Consider the following 21,317-nt stretch of genomic DNA (forward strand, 5'->3'; position numbering starts at 1 on the left):
TGTTACGATTGCTCCTGTGTCCCAGAATGATTATATTTGGTACACAAGTTCTAGGAAGGAAGTAGCCTAAGCCAGTCCTCACTCAGGAGGGGACACTATTCTATTTGTTCAGCAGTTCACCTCTTCCATTTATTCTAAAGTAGGACATGTATTGAACATCTGAATTCCAATCAGTAGCTAGTATTGATTGTCTGGTTCACTTGCTGCGGTGGTGAGTTGGAATATAGTTCAGTCCCTGCAGGCATATTGTGTTCTGCCTCTGTCGTTATGAGATATATATCTATGTATCTTTACCTGAATCCGCAAAAGTCCAGTTTTACTTCAATATGAACACATTCTGTAGTGACAAACTGTGACAACAACAGATAGCTGCTCTTCGCAGATCACCTTACAATTTGGTTGGCTCATCTTATATGACAGACCCCTCCCCTTGACAACCACACCCCTAGCAACCCAACCATCTCTTTCCACACTGTTGAGGTAAGCTCAGAATCCAAGGATATCACTGCCTGCAATGTTGATGATGTTGTACATGTGATGAGATTAAATCCACCTTGAAACAGAGATGAGGGTACTTAGTTGGTGTATCAGCTTCATAGGACATGTCTGTGTAATGGTAGCAGCAGCTAATTTATACTTCACCTTAGGGCTGGGCAATTAACCGAACATTTATCGAAACCAACATTTATCGGTCGCTGTTTGTCGCCATTAGTAGGGGCGGCAGTAGCGGAGGAGGTAGAGCGGCCGCTTAGGAACCGGAAGGTTCCAGTTCGATCCCGAGCTCCCCCAGAGTTAGTGTCGAAGTGTCCTTGTATGGTTTCCTCCGCCATCGGTGTATGAATGTGTGTGTGAATGGGTGAATGTAATGCACAAACAATCATTGTAAAGCGCCTTTGGATAAAGGAGCTATATAAATGCACCATTTACCATTTATATATTTACCATTTAGTTCTTGCAAGTCGGCTTGGTTCGCGAGCCGAGGGCCATAACGTAGCCCTTAGTGGTAGCAGTCTGTCTGGGTAGTGGAGAGGACTGTTGGGCAATCAAGTGGTGTCGACTGTGGAGTGTTGGCAGGTGCAAATGGGTGCTAAAGAGTCCAGCTGGTAGAGTGGAGGAGCAGAGGGGCAGGGGAAGCCGTCTGGCACCTTTGCAGCAGCTGTAACTGCAATAGATAGCCTACATACAGTATGAGCTGCTCCTTGCGGGGTGCTGCTGATTTACTAGCAATGGTGTTTAATCTCTCTTACCTGTTGACATGACAGAATAATATTAATTCTTACAACCCTACAGTTTGTTTGGTATAGAAAAGTCAGCAGAGAAAATGTGCAGTTGATACAAAAAACAAAAATTAATACAAATAATATTTCTATTTGGTTCATTGGCAGTCTTGGTATTTTGTTTGGTAAGAAATCGAGACGTGAGGGTGTATCAGATGTGTGGTGATGTTAACAACTCATAGCTTCCTCTGCTCTCATTGTCTCTCTTATACGGTCTCTCACACACTCTTATCAGTCTCTCTCCATCTGGGTCTCTCTCTGCCTGTCTCTGTTTTACTCACTCACTCTTTCTCTGTCTCCTCAATTATATATTTATTTTCTTATTTGCCCTGGTCGTTCTCTGTCTCTTTCTATTTGTCTCATTCGTTTTTTTGTTTATTTTTCAAACCAAATGCAGGCCACAGGGATGTGCTTTTTTTCCAGTGCATATTAAAGGTTTATTAAAACTGGGAGCTGTCCAATCCCGCTACTTGTTACTTCTGTCTTAGATGCAGCTGCTGCATTATGACTATCACCCTGCTCAGCCAGTCAACAGCCAACAGAGATGATGGCTCATACTACTATGAAAGGTGTGTGTGTGTGTGAGTGAAAACATGTGCACGTGAAAACAATGCAGCACTGTGCCACTCCGCTAGTCTGGATGTAAAGGAATTGTGTTAAAGTCATGTTTCAGAAGCGGTCAAACTAGGTCAAGAGGCTGAGACAGTTGAACTGCATGACACTTGCAAAAAATGTAAAAGGACCATACCGATGTCAGTTTATCATTGTCTATTCACACCTTCAGCTATAAACACACCATTTCATGTTTATTTACATGTATTTATTTACTCCAAAGCCTTTAAAAATCAAACAACCACAGTATGTATTGCAAAATCGTCAGTAATGTCAAGTACAGTATACTGTGAGTCAGTAGTCAATGGGCTGAACAAGCCAGCGGTAAGGTCTTTTAAAAAGTCATTTCTATCTTGTTATGAGGAGAAATAGATCCTACTTTTTCACAAAACGATTTCATTAATCTGCCACTGCAGTGAGATAATGTTTCGTATGTGGTTTGTCCATATAAAGTGGATAGATGTCTATGTACTCTACCTTGTGATCATGGTTTCAAGGGACAGACATTATAATGTTTCGGGCACGCTTCTCCTTCGAAACGAACTCCCATTCCAGTTATTTTTTACTGAACTGAAAACGGAAACCTCTCATTCTAACTCACATGTGGAACTGATGAACAGGAGGATTCATTTTAAGTGTTTGTGTATCTGTGGGTCTGGATAGATCTCATGTGCAAATAACAATAAGCCCAGTGTAACAAAAGCCTCTTGTGGCCTGGCCCCAAGGCTCCAGCAAGCCCTGCCCTGCTCACACTATTAGAAAATGTATGTCATTTACAATACACACGTGTCTAGTTTGGGACAGAACATATCTGTGCTACTTGCCAACACAAGATAGGTTGATAGTGATACAAATATGAAGTGTTGATATGTTTTTACAAACATGGATGCGGTTTATCCTGACCTGACGGTGTTCAGTTCAACATTACTGTCATTCCACGGTACTCAAGTACATAGTGAAACAATGAAATGTACCTTTTTTTCATTGGTGTTGAATAGACCCTCCCCCTCATCCAAATAAGCCCCGCCCTGACCAGCTCAGCATTCTCTGGGCAGGAGTCAGGTGACTGTCAGTCAGCAGTCAAATGCTATTCCAGCACAAAAGACCACCAGCTCAGAGCCCCCACAGTGTTTAGATTGGAGGACATGACTGCCGGGCACAGGGAATGAGCTGTAGCTGACTCATGACTTAAGTGTTATGATTTCTATGAATTGTAGTGGCGCAGTTCCCAGCACAGTGTTTAAATCTGGGCGTAATGACTGTCAAAGGCAGTTCATACCTGAGTCAGAACTCAAATACTATATGATTTTAGTGAATTGTAGTAATATAGTTTGTTCCCATTAGTTTCCGTTTAGATTTGACTGTAACTAAGAGTGTAGAGCATCTATACCTGAGTGAGAACACGTTATGTTATGATGTTGGTGAATTGCAGTAGTTCAGTTCCCAATCATCAGTATGTGTTTTGGGTTTTGGGGTTAACTGCCATCATAGCAATCAATTGTTATGACTTAATTGAATTGTAGTTCTGTGTTCTTTCATCCTTTCGATCATATCAGAAATGCTTTTTCACGTTGTAGTTCGGCCACGCAGATCCCTCATTCTACCTTCACAAGTCAAGTTTTCTTTGTTCCCTGTGAGTGTGTACGTGCCATACACGCCGTACAAAAAAACACAACCTTGCTGCCAGGAGGCTTTACTCATACTATTAATGACAAGCTACTGACAAGCTGACAAATACCAGACAAAAGCTTGAGATTGTAAAAGTAGAATTGACAGAAAGCAACATTCAGCTCAGTTTTACTGTGCACGTGTTTAATATCTATTTAGAAAGGGTGCACAATGCACATACAGTACAGTAGAGCAGCGCTGCCCTACCTGTCATATGCATAATGTAGCATGCACTGTTAAAAATGTGTCGTTTGTCATATTCACTGCATAAGTGTGTGTAATTTAGGGACACACACTTATTACATATAGCACAGTAATACATGCACGAACATGCCCAAACTAATAGTAAGGCCGGTGGGGTTGAAAGGTACACTATTAGCTAGGGATTTGTTGAAAATTATGTATTATTTATTTTGCCAAAAAGTACACAAACATGAACTCTCCCAAACTGGACACACAAGACATGTTGTGAAGGACTAATGAGTTTTAACAATGCAATGCATATGGCACACATAGTGAAATAGGCCTGGGTCTCAAGAGCAGGATATGAACTCCTAAAGACACAGCATACCTGTTTTACAGAATACCTGTACAACGGATCTAGCTACAAGTACTAAACTGTATTTCTGCTATGATGTCAAACTCGTGTTGGTCTTCATGGCATCATGTATTAGGTAGGTTCAAACACTGCATGAGCAGTGTGTCGCTGGGAACATTTAAGAATGTATGTATAGCTTCGGTTCAGAGATGTATAGGAGACAGGGGTCCTCTTACAAAGTGTCCTTTGTACAGAGGAGACTTTGGCTTTGGGCCAGTGGAGCAGAGAGATACTGAGCATTTTGAACAGCATGGCTCTTTTTGAAGCCTGTGTTTTGTTTGAATAGAATCTGCCACATGCATTTGCATCCAATTTGTGTGCTGTGAGATCAGCTGATCAAAGGTCACACTTCTCTATCTGCCTGTGACACGCGTGGTGAAATACTGTACTGTACTGTACTTGTCAGGACATGGGACAAAGGACTGAGTTTTGTACAGGAAACAAGGGGATACATTTGCTGAGGCAGGGCTGTTGGATATTGACTTTGGAACAGCTGTTGCCTAAAACACGAGTCAACTCTTATGTTGTGTGTGTGATGAATTTGTAATTCAGACTGTTTTCAAGATGTGGAAAAGTATGGAAATTTGGGTGACAGTATTGGAAAAAGTCTGGACGTTTTTCTCATAGTAAAACATACACAATTAAACCGAGTCAAAACTGTCCACATGTGCACTCTAGTGTTCGTGGTGATAACTGCCTGGATGTCAGCTTTCAATCTGGGCAACCTTTCTATTACAGTTAAAAAAAAAGGGCTGAACAGTATAATTATTGCATTTAGTGAAGTTATGCAATGGATAAATTGTTCCTGAGTCAGACCCCATACTAACGTTAGCCCAGCATATTTAATAAAATAGGTCGTTGTTTGTTTTCAAGCTTATGGCTCGAACACCACAAATATAAAATCTGGACCACTCCTGACCCCGAGTCAAACACTAAAGCATTGTGGAAAATATGCGGCAGAGACATTGACATTCGCCCGCATGGGAAAGGCAGCGTTGGTCAGCCATCTGCAGGGCAAAAACGTGCAAGCCAGTGCTTTGAGATCATCACCAGTAATCAAAACGTTTAAAAAACCCCAAAAATATAAATTTCTCTTAGAAAACTACAAAAAGTAGAGGTCTTATAAAGAAAATTCTGGAATTTGTATTTGGGAATTTATAAATACATTGTAGGCCTATCTGCATATCTACGGTACATTGACTGAACAGTGTATTCTGTACATCTATAGATAGTAAATATGTGTGGATGTGTATTCAGTCAGCTCAGATGTGCATTTAACGTTCTCAGAACAAGCCAGGCTGTTTGTTTGTGGGTCTCCAGGCTTTTGTGGTTGTCATGGTAACCCCCTAGTGTTAGTTGCTCTGCGGCATTTTCACCAACGAGCCCTCTCTTTGTCGTACAAAGTCGTCTGAAGAAAATAACTATTGCCACTCTTTGTAACGTGCACACACGCACGCACGCACACTGAATATCCATTAGGGCCAGCATCAAGGCCAAGAGAGAGTAAATTTCATTGCTTTCGCCACAATGGCGGCTATTCTTTGCTAACGTGCACCGTTTGGCCAGCTTCAGTGCAACATCTGTGCGCATGCTGAAACGGGATGGCGTGAGCATGTGCACGTGTGCTGCTCATATGCACATGCTCGCCTCTGTGCACGTGTGTGTCTGTGTCGGTGTGTCTGGCCCACGTCTTTGTGCACTCTTACATCTGCATGTGCACTCATGTTTGGACACATGTGTTGTGCATGCATGTCCTCATGCACGCCGATGTGCTGAACCAGCAGCAGCGGGTGCTGTAGATAAGTGTAATGGAGTGATTGTGCTGAGTTGGTGGTTCCTTTTGTGTGTGTGTGTGTGTGTGTGTGTGTGTGTGTGTGTGTGTGTGTGTGTGTGTGTGTTGCATGTGGATACTTGGAGTCTCCCATCCTGTTTCATCAGGACCAGAGTGCCAGAGGTCCCAAGGCTTTCAATTGAAAGATAGAGGGAGACATGTCTAAACTGTAGGTGTTTAGGGGGAAATGAGATGGAGAGAGGGACAGAGCCATGAAGAGGGGAGGATTGTCACTGCAGTATGCTCAGTACTGGTTAGTGGCAGTGCACAGTTCCAACACACACACACACACACACACACACACACACACACACACACACACACACACACACACACACACACACACACACACACACACACACACACACACACACACACACACACATTCATATACTCATTACTCACACATACGTGAGAACACATGAGCAAGCAACATGTGCTTTTTCACTTACGTACCACACACACACACACACACACACACACATTCTCACTCTATTGTGTCTTCAATGATACACACGCAACTCTCTCTCACTGTCTCACATGCTTTCTCCACCTCTAAATACAAACAGATTTCTCTCCCTTGCACACGCACACACACGCACGCGCACACACACACACACACACACACACACCCCCACACACACACACACACACACACACACATACACATACACATACACATACACATACACATACACACATACCACATCTGTCGAGCAGCTTCAGGGGAGTCCTCCAGTGATCTATAGAGGAAGGAGACGGAGACCCGATGAGCAGTGACCTCTGACTCCCCCCCTGGTCGGCCCACTGTCCCCTCAGACCCATCATCCTTCCTTCCTCTCTTCCTCTAATTAGAGACAGAGAGAGAAAGAAAGGGACAGAGGAAGGGAGGAGCAGGGGAGACAGAGGTGGAGAAAGATATACACCAGTGAGAGTGAAAGGCAAACGGAGAGGGATGGGAGAGAGTGACTAGAGAGAGAGGGGAGGACCGAGGGTGTGTCAAAGACAGAAAGAGATGAAGAGAGACCATGAGAGAGAAGGGGAAAATGGACAGAAAATGAAAGTGACGAGCGAGATAGCAAACAAGACGGACACAAATTTAAAGAGAGAGAGAGAGTTATTTTTCATATTACCCACTCAATCTTTCGCTCGCTCGTAATACTCAAATAACCACGGTTACGTTCTTAACCTATAGATTTCTCCCTCTGGTGACGCAGAGAGGTCATGTGACTGGATGGTTGAACCAGCATTCACACAGTTTACACCTCACTGTGACTTGTGTTTCTCTGCTTGTCCATCTCCCCGTCTGTCTCCCTGCAAGCCTGTCTGTCTGTCTCATCTGTCTTCCTGTCTCTCTGCCAGCCTGTCTGTCTCATTTGTCATCCATCTCTCTCTGTCATCCTGTATCTGCCTGCATCTCTCTCTGTGTGTATCGCTGCATCTGTCCATGTCTGTATTCCTGCAGGTTCTGCCTGCGTGGGCATATATTTGTTTTACAATGCTGTACTGAACCTCTCCTCACTGGCATGAGGGCTCTCTGTCTGTCTGTCTGTCTGTCTCTCTCTCTCTCAATTCAAAATGCTTTTATTGTCATGATCAAATGTGTTTTACATTGCCAGAGTGTACATACTGTATAATAACAGTCATATACATTGAATAAATACAGTATATAACCTAAAGAGAAACAAGTGCATAACAAACAATCAAACAGTGATATAATAATGAAATGCAGCAGTTACTCTGTGAGTATTTTCATCCAGAGGTCCTTGGCTCTTCTGTCCACTGTCTGTCTCTCAGTTCATGGCAGCTCCACACATATTGTGCAGCCAAAAGTTGCATTTAGATTTTTAGAAGTGATGATTTATCGATTGTGGTTTTAAATGTAATTTTAGGGAAGAATGGTGCTCTAATTTCTTTACATGCGTCACAGTGTAATGCCTAATTTATGCTCCGTGTTACGACAGAGCATAAAAAATAGAGCATAAATCCACCTCTCCTTGGAGTGTCTGTCCTCTCTAGGCCAGGGATTCGCAAACCTTTTTCAGCTGTGGCGCAAAAGATAATTCAGTTTCCTCCCCGGGAACCAAACTTAGAAATTAATAACTTAAAGGACGACTTCACCCATTTTCAACCTATCTTCATATAATTGGTCCTCACTCTGCTCCGCTCATGATAAAATGTTATTATTATTTTCTTTTACAATTCTAGATATATTTGATCTAATTAGATTTTTATTAATGCAAGAACAATGGCTTCCATTATAGCACGCTAACTTTCCAGGAATAGAAAGCCTGCAGTTTATATTAGCTTGTATTCCCCATCGATGATGTCACTGGTAGGCGGATTTCTGAACTGTTCACATCCCTCCTCTGAGACACAGATGGGGTAGACAAAACTTTTACCTTAATACAATGAGAATAAGTGAGGACCAATTATATGAAGATAGGTTGAAGATGGGTGAAGTCGTCCTTTAAGCCCTATTTCAAAAATTGTGAAAATAGCCGATCTACACGCTAACAATGCATCGCAAGACTGTTCTCGGCAGACTGGCCCATCTGCCTCTTTTCTCTCTCTCTCTCTCTCTCTCTCTCTCTCTCTCTCTCTCTCTCTCTCTCTCTCTCTCTCTCTACACTGTGCTGAGGTGGAATTTGTGTTAATTGTGTGTGATCGTCGGAAGACACTCTGCTCACCAGATGCACGTTGACAACACAGCAGGGTCTCGGCTGAGCCGATCGCCCCGCCGTTGTGTCCAGACAGCGGCCTGGCCTGTCCTCTCTGTCCCCTGTGTGACTCCCTTTTCACCCTCCCACCCCCGCATGTCCTTCTTAATGGCTTCAGCAGCGCTAGCGTGAAGGATAAAGAAGTGGGTTCACTGTAAAATCCTAAGTTTTAATTGACCTCTGAGAGTGTACAAATGGAAACAAATGGACCTGTAACTCTTGAGAGTGTACAAATGGAAACAAATGGACCCACCCTCCCCGTGGTGCATGCATGTAGTGTATGTGTTCCAGCATGGGTCCATTGGTTCCACTTGTACACTCAGAGTTCATTTAACACTCTGGAGGGTTGCCAGTTAGAAACCCCATACGGTTGGGAAAGAATTTGGAGTGCCAATGAGCAAAGCACAGAGCCACCATCTCGTCCTCCGGTGGGGCAGCTCCATAGCCAACAGTAGAAGAATGTTACTGGACACAGTCAGTGTTAGTTTAACCCATGAGAGTGTGAAAAATAAATAGACCCAAACCTTCTACTTCACACTTAAATGAACACTGAGGATTTGACAGGATGTTACACATACTGTAAGCACGTGTGTGTGTGTGTGTGTGTGTGTGTGTGTGTGTGTGTGTGTGTGTGTGTGTGTGTGTGTGTGTGTGTGTGTGTGTGTGTGTGTGTGTGTGTGTGTGTGTGTGTGTGTGTGTGTGTGTGTGTGTGTGTGTGTGTGTGTGTGTGTGTGTGTGTGTGTGCGAACGCACACGCGCGCACACTCCACCATGCTCTCACCCTTTGATTCTGAACCTGAATCGTTTTTTATACGATTTGTACCCCCAAACTTCCCCAATCTACAATGTAAAGTCCTCAAACACTAATTTCCTTGTGTGTACTTGGTATATATGTCACAGTACGATTGGAGAACCAGGACGATTGAAGACAGAGCGCTCGTTTTTAGGCACGGGGCTTCGGGGCGAGGCGGAGCTTTGATGCGACGCGGACCTGTCTGTTGTTGTTCCCCCGACCCCCCCACGTAGCAACCAGGAAGCTACGCTAGGGGAACGCTGAACACGCGTTCACACCTATACCTCTATGGTTCACACGCACGTGTCACGTGATAATAGTTATTGTCCATGACGGAGGCGCGCCGACTCAGCAGAGCTTGAGGCCGAGGAGGCGCGCCCTCGCCCACGCTGACCGGCCGATGCTCTGATGAGTCGAATCAGCGCCGTCCGAGTTGTGAACCGATAGGGACAGAATAGTGTGTGTGTGTGTGTGTGTGTGCGTGTGCGTGCGTGTGCGTGTGTGGTTGCGGCCATATATGTGTGTGCACTTTATTTGGAAAGCCTGGCTTGTGGCTCCCTCTAGTGCTTTTTCTACAGAATTGCTGGTTGAGTGGTAAAAACAAGCGCGCTTTCTTCAATCGTCCTGGTTCTCCAATCGTACTGTAACATATACATAATGACATTAACATGACTTGAATCAATATTAATTTAACTCTGAGGGTACACTTTACAAATGGACAGTCCATTTGGTTCTATTTGTACCCTCTCTGACTTACAAATATTATTCTATTTGGTTCCTCCTAACTATCAATCATTTAGCTGGGGACCCCCTGGAACCCCCTCAATGACCCCTGTGGGTCCCTAGGCCTCATGTGAAGAACCCGTGCCTCTAACCCAGTGATTCTCAACCTGTGGGCCGTAAGGCCCCCAACTAATTGACAAAACACTGAGATGTTAATGATAATTCAACATGAAGATTTTAAAAGGTTTTCATTGTGATCCCGATAAATAGGAATATTAGTTCCATTGATCCAAGCCGGAACACAAATAAACATGCTCTGAGAATGCACACGGTCCACCCATGGGTGGACCACAAACACTTTTAAGATTGTCGAGTGGGCCCTGATCCAGAATAGGTTAACGGTACCCATTAAGACCGGCAACTCATCTGTGTCATTTTAGATTTCTTTGGCTATTCAAAATTTGCTGATATTCAAGCTCATAGCGCGGCACCAAGTGCCTCGCTATGAGCTTGTAGATCTGCTATTTTCTTTTAAATCGTGAAAATGTTTGCAAATATTTGAATATATATATTTTTAAAGCGAACATTTGTATAATATTTAGTTCCAGGCATAAATAGTAGATCTACAAGCAAAAATAGCAGATCTACAAGCTTGTGCCACGCTATGAGCTTGTATATCTGCTATTTTTGAATAGCCAAAGAAATCTGAAATGACACGGATGTGTTCCCGGATTTAACGGGTCAAGAAACCAGTGCTCTCTCATAACCAAACAAGGGCCGATGCCCGAATCCATCGTTCATCACCCATCGTGAGCGGCAGGAATCCATGTGGGAGTCTGCAGGCCAAGGTGCTGTTAGGAAGGTGCTGTCGTTAGAAGTCAGCCTTGTTTTCCTGGCACAGCCAACGCTTTCCACCAGCGGCAGGCAGCACTGCTTTTTTGGCCCCTTTGCTACTGTAGCTGCTCAAGCAAAATGAAGAAGAAAATGAAGCCGAAATAGACCTGCTCGCTCGGACACAAATGACAGTCTCACCTCGACAGGACACACAGGTCTCTCCGCCCACACAGCAGCTTTTGGGTCCAGAGAGAATCTATTCACGTTATACTGCCAACGTTGCCAGATTTTGCGAGAGAAATAAGCAACCAGGTCTACGAAAACAAGCCCTAAAGAAGCGACTGTATAGGCCAAATGGGCACTTTAAACCTATATGCATTAGCTATAATTGAAATAAAATGTGGATTTTTTTTTTGAAACATTCTAACACAAATAGGCTACATATTAATTTGGGGGTCCATGAAAATATTTGAGAACCTCTGGTTTAAATATGAATTACAAAATTTGGAAGCAAGCCCAAATAAGCAACTACATGTTAAACAAGCCCAAAAAAACGCAACCCGCAACTACCAATATATTTACAAGCAACTTTACTGAAAAAGAAACCCCAAAGTGGCTTATAATAAGCGGACATGGCAACCCTGGTTACTGCTGTAGTTCGCCTGTGTTTTGTAGTATTTTTACTTATACTGGATTATAAAGATATATTGGCTCCCCTCCCTCGTTTTTTTTAATGGTGCTTCTGGGTAGCCGAGAGAACATTTCTGGAAGGAGAAGCTGGAAAAGATGTTATTTGAGAAGTTTTTTTTTATTTTGTTCTTCTAGCGATTTAAGTTTGCCTCTTTCTGGGGCTGCATTGGGGATCACGAGAGGCCCTCCAGTACCCTTGGAGGAGCTGGAGACTCGGGCTTGAGAAACTGGCCCCGGCTGTAGAAAACCTCTTTCCTGTGTGGAGGACGGGCTGCCAACAATATCTTTTTTCTTTGCTGCATTTGTCTGCCCCCTGTGCTGTACATTCTGGATGTGATGTGACGGACAAGCTCACACTCATGAGTTGGCTTGTTTCAGTGAAAGGATTGTACTAATATGGAGTTGGCTGAAAGACAGGAAATATTTTCCTAACTGAGGCTGATTAATGGAGGCGGTGGGAGAGGAAGAGTGGATAAGAGGGAGGGGGATAGGCTGAAGGCAGGGAGAGAGAGAGAGAGAAAAACGAGACAGGCTAAGAAGTGCTGTGGGTTGTATAGAGAAGGAGCAAGTGTGCATAAAGTCAATCTTAGATGAATATGGAGAGAGTGAGAGATGATGCACAGTCAAATCCGCAGTGTTAATTTAAGTGCAAGTGTAAAAATAGACCTGGGAGTTGAGAGTTAAATTGAAAACTGGAATTTTACTGTGCTGGTTAGAAGAACAGAACATACTTTATATTAGTTTAAGATGAATTTGAAAGGAAAGAGGAAAGGGGGAAACAAAAACAGTGAGAGGATAGATAGTGAGATTTGAAGATAAAGTCTGATTTAAATGAAAGGGTAAAGGAGGGAGTGAGAAATTCTTATTATTTCCTTTTATCTGTAGATGCTTGTCATGTTGTTTAGATAGACGCTAGTTATGATATTTAGGTAGTTCTAATTTGTAGATCGATACTAAGATTGTGCTCAAAATATTGAATATCAGCAATCGGTGATCTTATTGTCCTATTATATTATCGATAAACCCGTATCGCAATCATTTAGTTTGATTGTTCTTTTATTTGTTTGTTTTAATAACATATCTGTATTTCTATCTGCTCGGCTCTACATTACATACTGGTAAATCCCTCTGCAGAGGAGAGCGGAGAGGGAATGAAAAATAGCTGTGAAACTGAAGCTGGCCCCTGTGCCACGCTCAAAAGCCCATATTTGGAAGATTCTTTTGGCTTTATCTTGTGGCATTTCGGTCATGTGCTTCGTATCAGCAAATCTGATGGGGATGCAGTACATATTTGCATCGTGACTCCTGTATCGTGACTTACCTGCCAATACCCAGCCCTAGTAGATGTATGTCAATTATGTTGTTTACATAGATACTAGGTATGTTGTTTACAGATGGTATGTTATTTAGAAAGAGATTTATGTCTCCTTGTTATCCTAGATTGTGGCACGCTTTAGTTTTTTAGAACACTAATTGTCGACCATGTGCCCTGTTAATCTGACCTAGCAGTAGTCACTCTGGATAAAACTAAATGCCTAAATAAGAGGAGAGAGAGAGAGATGGTTGGTTGTATTGAAGATGCATATATCGTCACTGTCAGGTGGACACCTTGTACCGTATGTGCAAAACCGTTACTTTTCAATGTGTTCCAATGGATTCAACAGAGTTATTATTCAGTCACAAGCTCTTGTTAATACTTTTCATTAGTTCAATATTTATAAAATCCACAGACACACTTAACTCTTTGAACGCCATTGACTCGAAAACGCGTCAATTGCTACTTAATCCACCCACGCCATCCACGCGTTAGACACGTTGATAGCTTTTTCATTGTTTAATCTGTGATCGCGCTGTTCTGTTTATTTTTCACCATCCAATTCTGTTTTTGTTTTTTTCACACTCACCCGGATTTATGACGCAGATTCCGTTTCTGGTTCTCGGAAGGCCTTTTTTAGGCATTTTAGGCGAGAATAGGGAAACACATTTTTTCACACGGTATAAAAAACTAACGGAGAGCTCTAGTTCTATTTTCTTTAGTCTGGATGACGTACAGTTATCGTCGTCGTGTATCACATCGAACTGAAGCCTGATCGCCGATCTGCGAAAACGTCACATCCGGATATGACGTATGGACTGTTTGAGCCTGTTTGGGGGGGGTCGAGCGAGTGAGCGAGTGATCAAGGTGTCGATCTGCTGCTCTCTGCTGGTCGATCTGTCGTGTGTGTTTAAAACCGCAGCCAGACAAACTTAAATGAATTTAAATAACAAAACAAAAAAACACGAAAATCGCTGGCACTGGGGAGTACTTTATGAAAATACTCTGTCAGTCTTAACAACTTTACCTTTCACTTTATATCTACAAGCTCAGTTAGGGTGACCACCTTCAAACAGGTCCATTGAGGGACAGATGAACCCGTTTCACGGGACACCGCGGGACACATGCACGCGCGCGCAGCGTGCGTGCATGAGGACCACCTGCGGTTCTGGGCGGACCACCTGCAGACCACCTGCGGTTCTGGGCGGATTGGGTTCGTTTTTTTCCAGTTTTTGGTTTCTTTATTTCGGTTTTAGGGTTAGGATTAGGGTTAGGATTAGGGTTAGGTTAGGGTTATGTTATTTAATTATTATTTTTGCCTGATTTTACCGATTTATTATCAAAAAAAAATGTTTTTTTTTTTTTTTTCATATCTTTGATTTTCGGGACATTGCTCTGCTTGTGCGGGACGCGGGACACAAGGTCCAATTTCGGGACTGTCCCGCAAATTTCGGGACGGGTGGTCACCCTAAGCTCAGTAGCTTACAACGCATCGTATTGCGACATGTTGTGAGCTTGTAGATTGGCTATTTTTGCTCGACTCTTGTATGACAACTTAGGGTATTAATTTACATAAGAACGTAATATGTAAATACAACAATAATATGCTCTTATTTCAGCCTTACTGCATGCAATGATGAAAATGGTTCCCATCGGACATCCAGGTATACTCTTTATAGTGTAGTAAATTTGCCCACCATTTTATTAGAGGAAAAGCATTTATTGAGCTGTAAACTTTATATATACTTGCCTAATAACAGTGTATAGCTGAGTGTACAGAAATCATGATATACAATTACAGTTAGGACTAAATCCGTGACTGATGTAAAAGACATAGCAAAATAGACACAATAAAACAAATTAAAACACAATTCTGAAAACATACGCTGATTCATGTTTTATACTGGAGTTTATTTGCCCCATGGAGATAATTAACAGCAGTTCATAGTTCACCCAAAACTTTCTTTTCCCCTCTCACTCACTCAGTCCTCAAGACCCAACACATCGACTCACTTCGCTCCAGTGCAGTCAGTGGTGGAAAAAGTAGTACATTTTTTAGTTAAGTAAAAGCATCAATACTCCAATGTAGAAAATACTCTGTTACAAGTAAAAGTCTGTAATTCAAAATGTACTTGAGCAAAAGTACAAAAGTGTTGGTATCAAAATGTACTTAATGTACCAGAGTAGAAAGTACTCATTATGCAGAATGTCCAATTTCACAAGTTTTGAAATGTATAAAATGTATACAAATCTTTTGAAAATAGTAGATCTACAAGCTTGTGACACGTTGTGAGCTTGTAGATCGGCTATTTTCAAATAGCCAAAGTTTAAATAAGGCTGAAGTGGTTAATGTATGTTTTGTGATCTGTCAAAAGTAACTAGTAACTAAAGTTTTCAAATAATTGTACTGGAGTGGTCAATATTTGGCTCTGAGATGTAGTGGAGTAGCAATTGGAAATACTAAAGTAAAAGTACCTAAAAATTGTACTTAAGTACAGTACTTGAGTACATATACGTACTATAGTTACTTTCCACCACTGAGTGCAGTTTGTCCATTTAGCTCAGCGTGTTCTACGGTTGCCATGGGAAAAAATGTTCCGCATGATGATGCCGACTGGCAACGTTCCCTGGAGTTGATGCAGCGCAGGCCCAGATTCCTCCAGCTCCCAGCTCTTGACCCCCGTTGTTATTACAGCGTAGCCACAGTTCTGGGAGGGTTGAGACGCGAGAAAGGAAGGCAGCAGACGAGAGCAGGGGAGTCCGCAGTATTTACGGCTTCCAGTTTATCCCGCGGAAATGTGCTCTGACTGTACTGTACGGCTAGGTGTGAAGTTGTACTCACAGCTGAATCACTGTAATGGACCACGGTAATTAGAATCGCTTTGTGCTCTGAAGGTGTTGGAATTTATTTTGATGGCTTGTTGCAGAGACTTGAGATTTGCAGTACACAGTTGCACCCTAGGTACAGGATGACGAGGATGTCTCATACAGTATAGTGCAATAATTAGTGTGTAGAGTAGACAGTATATACTACGACATGAATCTCTCTGCATGCATTGAAATTCCTAGAGCAGATCTAACACTCAAATACAGTATTATGTGCAAAATATAGAGCTCTTCCGTTTGTTCATTGTATCTACAAACCCACAAATTAATGTAAAATACAGAAGCCGCTGAACATACAATAAGGCAGGATTGGTATCAAATATGCTGAATGTTGTCTGTTCACATTGTGAGATCTTAGTACTCAGGCTTTGTACAGTGGGGTAAAGTGGTGTGAATGTAGGCGTTGAGAATACAACCCTCCAGAGAGACATTCATCTGTCAACATAACCCATTATTAATGCTGTTATACTAATGCAGTATTTACAAAGCTGAAAACATTTACTGTGGAAGGCTAAAAATCCCAGTAGCTTATCATATCATTGTTGGAAATGTACGGTAGGTACATTTTGGCAGTGGCTGGGTTTACCTACCTTACTATCTGTTCCATCGGGTAACAGACCATCATGTTTAAAAGTGTAAGTGAGTGACCACCAGTGACCACTGTGACCAGTGAAGTAATACGTTCAGCTGCAGGCCCTTTTATAAGAGTCCAACAGTATCTTGTGGGCAAAGGAGTGCTGAACACAACACAGCCAGCCCAGTCATGGGAGGCCAAGCTCCTTCCAAACTCGCAGAGTGACACACAACGTTAACAAAGCTCCAGGAGGGACAGCTAATTCTTGTCAGGAGGGGGCCTGCTGCCTAGCCTGGGCCGGGCCCATCAAAGTAGCTTGCTCTACCCAGTGGATTTAACCAGCTAGCATTCCATTGATGAACTCCCCGTGTTTCCCCCAACAACTGTGCTCTTTGAGCATTGACTCACAGCACAGACATTTTCACAAGTCGCTTTTAAACTTTTGTTTTAAAGATCACGTGTAAAGCGTTGTTCAAAAATATGCAATGGAGTGTGACTGAAGGACAGGGTTTGGGGGTGGTGGCACACAACAAAGTTCATGAGCTAGACTTGAACCCACAGCGTCACGAGCACCCCAGTGTACACTGCAGCCCACTACACCACCGATACAATTTCCACTTCCACTTTCATTAGTCGACATCCAGCAAAGTTGCTGACACTGCAGACGTTTTTTTCATCGGTTTTAAGACTTTGGCTTGCATCCTGCGGGAGTATTGATTAGAGGTTAATTAAAATATCTCGGTGCCTGTTGGAGCCAGAGTAAACTCTGAAGTAATGTTGCAGGACTGTCTTGCAGTTGCACTAGGGGCCGAGGGCAAGTGGCTGCCAGTTGCTATTTGCAGAACACCTCAATCCTTACCGATCCTTCTCCGTCAGTTCCGCCTCCTCTGAGATGGAATAGCATACAGTTTGATCGGCCCCTCACTATTGATGTTCCACATCTTCCACAGTTCCTGTAGCATTCACAGGGTTTTCCTAGGCCTTTCCACTGGTTTGCCTCTCTGGGCTAGCTTCCACCACATACCATCAAACTCACACACATCTGAAATCTGGCTCCTGCACACTCACAACTTTATTGATAGCTGTATAAACCCCACACCACCACCGTTTTTCTGGGGTGATCTCATCGAGGAAGTTCCAAGAGTTACTCCAGAACCGGCTTGCCAGTTGACTTTTAAGTGGCTTTTGTTCCTCTGCGGTGGAAGACAGGCCAGCATGAGACAGAGCTGGCTTTCATAAAGGCTCTGGCTCCACTCCTGCAGGTCCTCCTTCAGACTCGCTGGTGGAAATGGGGGCCTGACGTTGGGCCCTGAGCGTAATTATCCTGGGGTTCTCGTAAAGGAGGCGTTCTCAGCGGGGCGCTCTGCGGGCCTGCCGCTCATGCCCAGCTCCTGTTGGGCGGTTGAGGTCCCTCCCCAGATGTTTCCCATTAGGTTATTAGCATGCCGGCCATGCCTCGCAATCCAGAACGCACTGCACCTACAGCATATACAGTGCTCTTACTGTGCTCATGCATCTAGGAAACATGCCGTAGTTTATTTGCATGCCACAGTGATCGATATGCATGGGAGAGCGATGCCAAATGAGAAACACAAAATAAGAGGGTGCAAAAAAGCTTTAAGCTTATCTTGAACTTGCTGCACCTACATAATATTGATTGACTGACAGACTGATTCTCATATTCTGCTCCTGCTGTGTTCAGTCACCATAGAGACAGTTTATTTCATCAGCATTGGCAGAGATCAGCATGGCACCATCTCTGTACACAGAGAGATGGTGTTTGGCAGGAAGCAACAAAAAAAAGGAAATACAAAGATAGATAGCTGCTAGTGGAGTACACCTTTTGTTTCAATTTCATCATCTGCTTTGACTTTTACGTTAACACTGCAAAATCATGTTAATTTAATTCTGAGACTGTCCAATTTTACACTCTCCGAATCAAATAAACACTCACGATTTTGCAGTGTATGACCGTCAGAATATGAGCAGGTAAGCATTACATTTCTCAGTGCTGGTGGTTATGAAAAGTTGTCTCTACCCTCGCAATCCCTGGATAACCCAAGTGTGTCTATTCCTGGGAATGGAGGCCCTGCTGTTTCTGTGCTCTAGCACCCTGGAACATACAGCAATATCCACAGTGACACTCTGTCTTTCTCTGTAGACGTTTACAGCTTGGTGTAACTCCCACCTGAGGAAAGCAGGCACAGCGATTGACAACATAGAGGAGGACTTCCGGGATGGACTGAAACTCATGCTGCTGTTGGAAGTCATCTCAGGTAAAAACTACTATTTGTTGGAAGTCATCTCAGGTAAAAACTACTATTTGTAGTGTAGTATATAGCAGTTTGTAGTGTAGTATAGCAGTAGTGTAGTATATAGCAGTTTTTATGTTATCAATTATTCTAAATTATTAGAATATAAGTAGTGAAACTGAATGAATTTGAATTAAAGTTATTGTGACCTTAGCTTTTAGACCCAAGAGTTAAAGGAAAATGTAAATGTTCTGTGCGGGGAGATCAGTAGTAATATAGTGTGGCAAAAAATACACTGTATTCCTCCACAAAATGTTAACGTTGCAAAACGATGACGTCAAATGTGTTGTTTCATGTCATGGATCATAAAGGATAATATAACTTACATGTAGCAGAGAAACACACAGAAGTTCTAGAGTATTTTTGCCACACTATGTTATTGTTATGCCGCCATAGAACAATGGGATTTAGGTTGAAAATCAGCAGTTTTCCTTTGAGAATCTCTTCGGGAGAGCCTACTGATTAGATTATCTTCACATAGTTTCAGGAAAATCTGCCGATCCGTTCTCAAGTTTGACCATGACCATGATTTTGACCTTTTCCACCAAAAAGTTCTCTTCTCTTTGGGAAGCCTTACTGGTCATTTCTACCAAGTTTCATGAAAATCCGTCCATCTGTTCTCAAGTTCTTGATTATGACCTTGACCTTTTCAACCCAAAAGCTAATTATGTATTTGGGTCAGCCTACTGGTCAATCCCTCCGTTCCCACGTTAACACACACACACACACACACACACACACACACACACACACACACACACACACACACACACACACACACACACACACACACACACACACACACACACACACACACACAAACATACGGGACCAATTACAACACTGGTGGTTTTCAATGTGGGGTCCAGGGACTCCGTGGAGGCCAGGGAACCCCTGGGGTCCTCGGGGTGGGAGTGTAGATTGGTGTCACAGAGATTTAAAAAAAAAAATTGGGTTCCGTGCATATCAAACTGGGGGTCCTTGAAATTAAAAGGGTTGAGAATAACTGAATTATAATACCCTGGCATGCATCTCTGCAAGGGTAATGAATGAATGACAGAATGAATGAATGAATGAGTGAATGAATGTTGATGTACAGTAAGATGAATGGTCATGAACAAACAGCTGAGCTTGATTTCCTCTGCCTTCAACCCTAATGCAATGTGCTTGGACAGCAATCCAAAACCGTTATATTAGTTATTTCTATTCCGCGTGTTGGCATTTAGAACAAAACTATATTTTTTTATTTTTTTATTCTGTCCTGGGAGAAGGTTCTAGGCTCCATTGTGGCAACAACATGTCCCTAACCCCTCCCTCCCTCTGTCTTTCTGTCTGTCTATTTCCTGTCTAGGAGAACGCCTGGCCAAACCAGAGAGAGGCAAGATGAGAGTCCACAAGATCTCCAACGTCAACAAAGCACTCGACTTCATCGCCGGCAAAGGAGTGAAGCTTGTTTCTATTGGAGCAGAGGGTGAGTTTAGAGTGACATTTGGACTGGGTGCTGATGTCTCTGCCGATGCATTTGAATATGGACTCCAGGAGGCCGCCGTTTGCCCATTGGTTAACCCATTAGGACCTGAGGCCCATTCTACAAATCCCTTCAAAATCAGTAGTTCTCAAACTTTTTCGCGCCACAGACCCCCAAATGTATGTTTATTTGGCCGCGAATGAACAAAAATTATTATGCTGGCTTTTTTATTACTCCCTGGCTCTCTCTCCCTGTTTCCTCTCTCTCTACATTGTGACTATCAAGAAAAAGAATATGGACACTAAGATTTGTTTAGCATAAAAGAAATAGGAAAAAAAGGCAGCACCGATAACAGTTCAATACAGTGGTCTAAAGTGGTCATTTATTTTGATATTATCCTTTGTTTAATGAAAGTACACCTTATTATAGAGTGGAAATAGATCATTTAGCATGATCTATTCCCAACAATAAACAATAAAAATAAGAACACTTGCTATTTTGATTATTGATTATTTGCTTTTGGATACAATTGACATTGGCACATAAAAAGGAATCTTGTCCTTTTTCTTCAATGATGACATCATAGGGCCATAAAAACAAAACATAAATATACATTACATACATACAATGACTAGGCAGTATCTAGTTACTAGGTTGCTCCATATCTCCACCCTCTCTCAGGCCCTTTAAATATCTCAACACTGGTTGATGCCTTATCAAATACTTTCCTCCTTCCTGCATTCTTGAGGATTCTCCAAGTAGAAGGTCTCACTCACCTAGCTCTCTCAGCCACATTTCAAACAAAGCAACTGCATCAAACTTCCATTTTCCCTGTTTAAAAAAAGACCTCTAGTCTAAAATCAATAATTGTACAGCAACAGTGACAGATGAGCATCATTTTATGCCACAGCTTGTAGTTGACACTGTCCTAATTGCTACAGTCATGTTCCACCAGGGGTTAAATATCTTGCAGTAATTTGACTGCCAGTAGCTTTATTTACCACTAAGTCGGCATC

The 21,317-nt window shown here is 42.7% G+C and overlaps 1 protein-coding gene across 3 annotated transcripts in view; it reads left to right on the forward strand.

Annotated features, from left to right (window-relative positions):
• actn1 (actinin, alpha 1) overlaps nucleotides 1-21,317 on the forward strand; it is a 71,184-nt gene that overhangs the window by 14,168 nt on the left and 35,699 nt on the right. For all 3 annotated transcript variants that reach the window (XM_080414787.1, XM_080414785.1, XM_080414786.1), the window contains exons 2-3: nucleotides 18,683-18,797; nucleotides 20,185-20,304. In XM_080414787.1, coding sequence (XP_080270913.1) covers nucleotides 18,683-18,797; nucleotides 20,185-20,304 — 235 coding nt within the window. The remainder of the gene's footprint in view (nucleotides 1-18,682; nucleotides 18,798-20,184; nucleotides 20,305-21,317) is intronic.

The sequence above is a fragment of the Gymnoscopelus braueri genome (assembly GCF_963280865.1).
Source record: "Gymnoscopelus braueri genome assembly, chromosome: 19".
NCBI lineage: Eukaryota > Metazoa > Chordata > Actinopteri > Myctophiformes > Myctophidae > Gymnoscopelus > Gymnoscopelus braueri.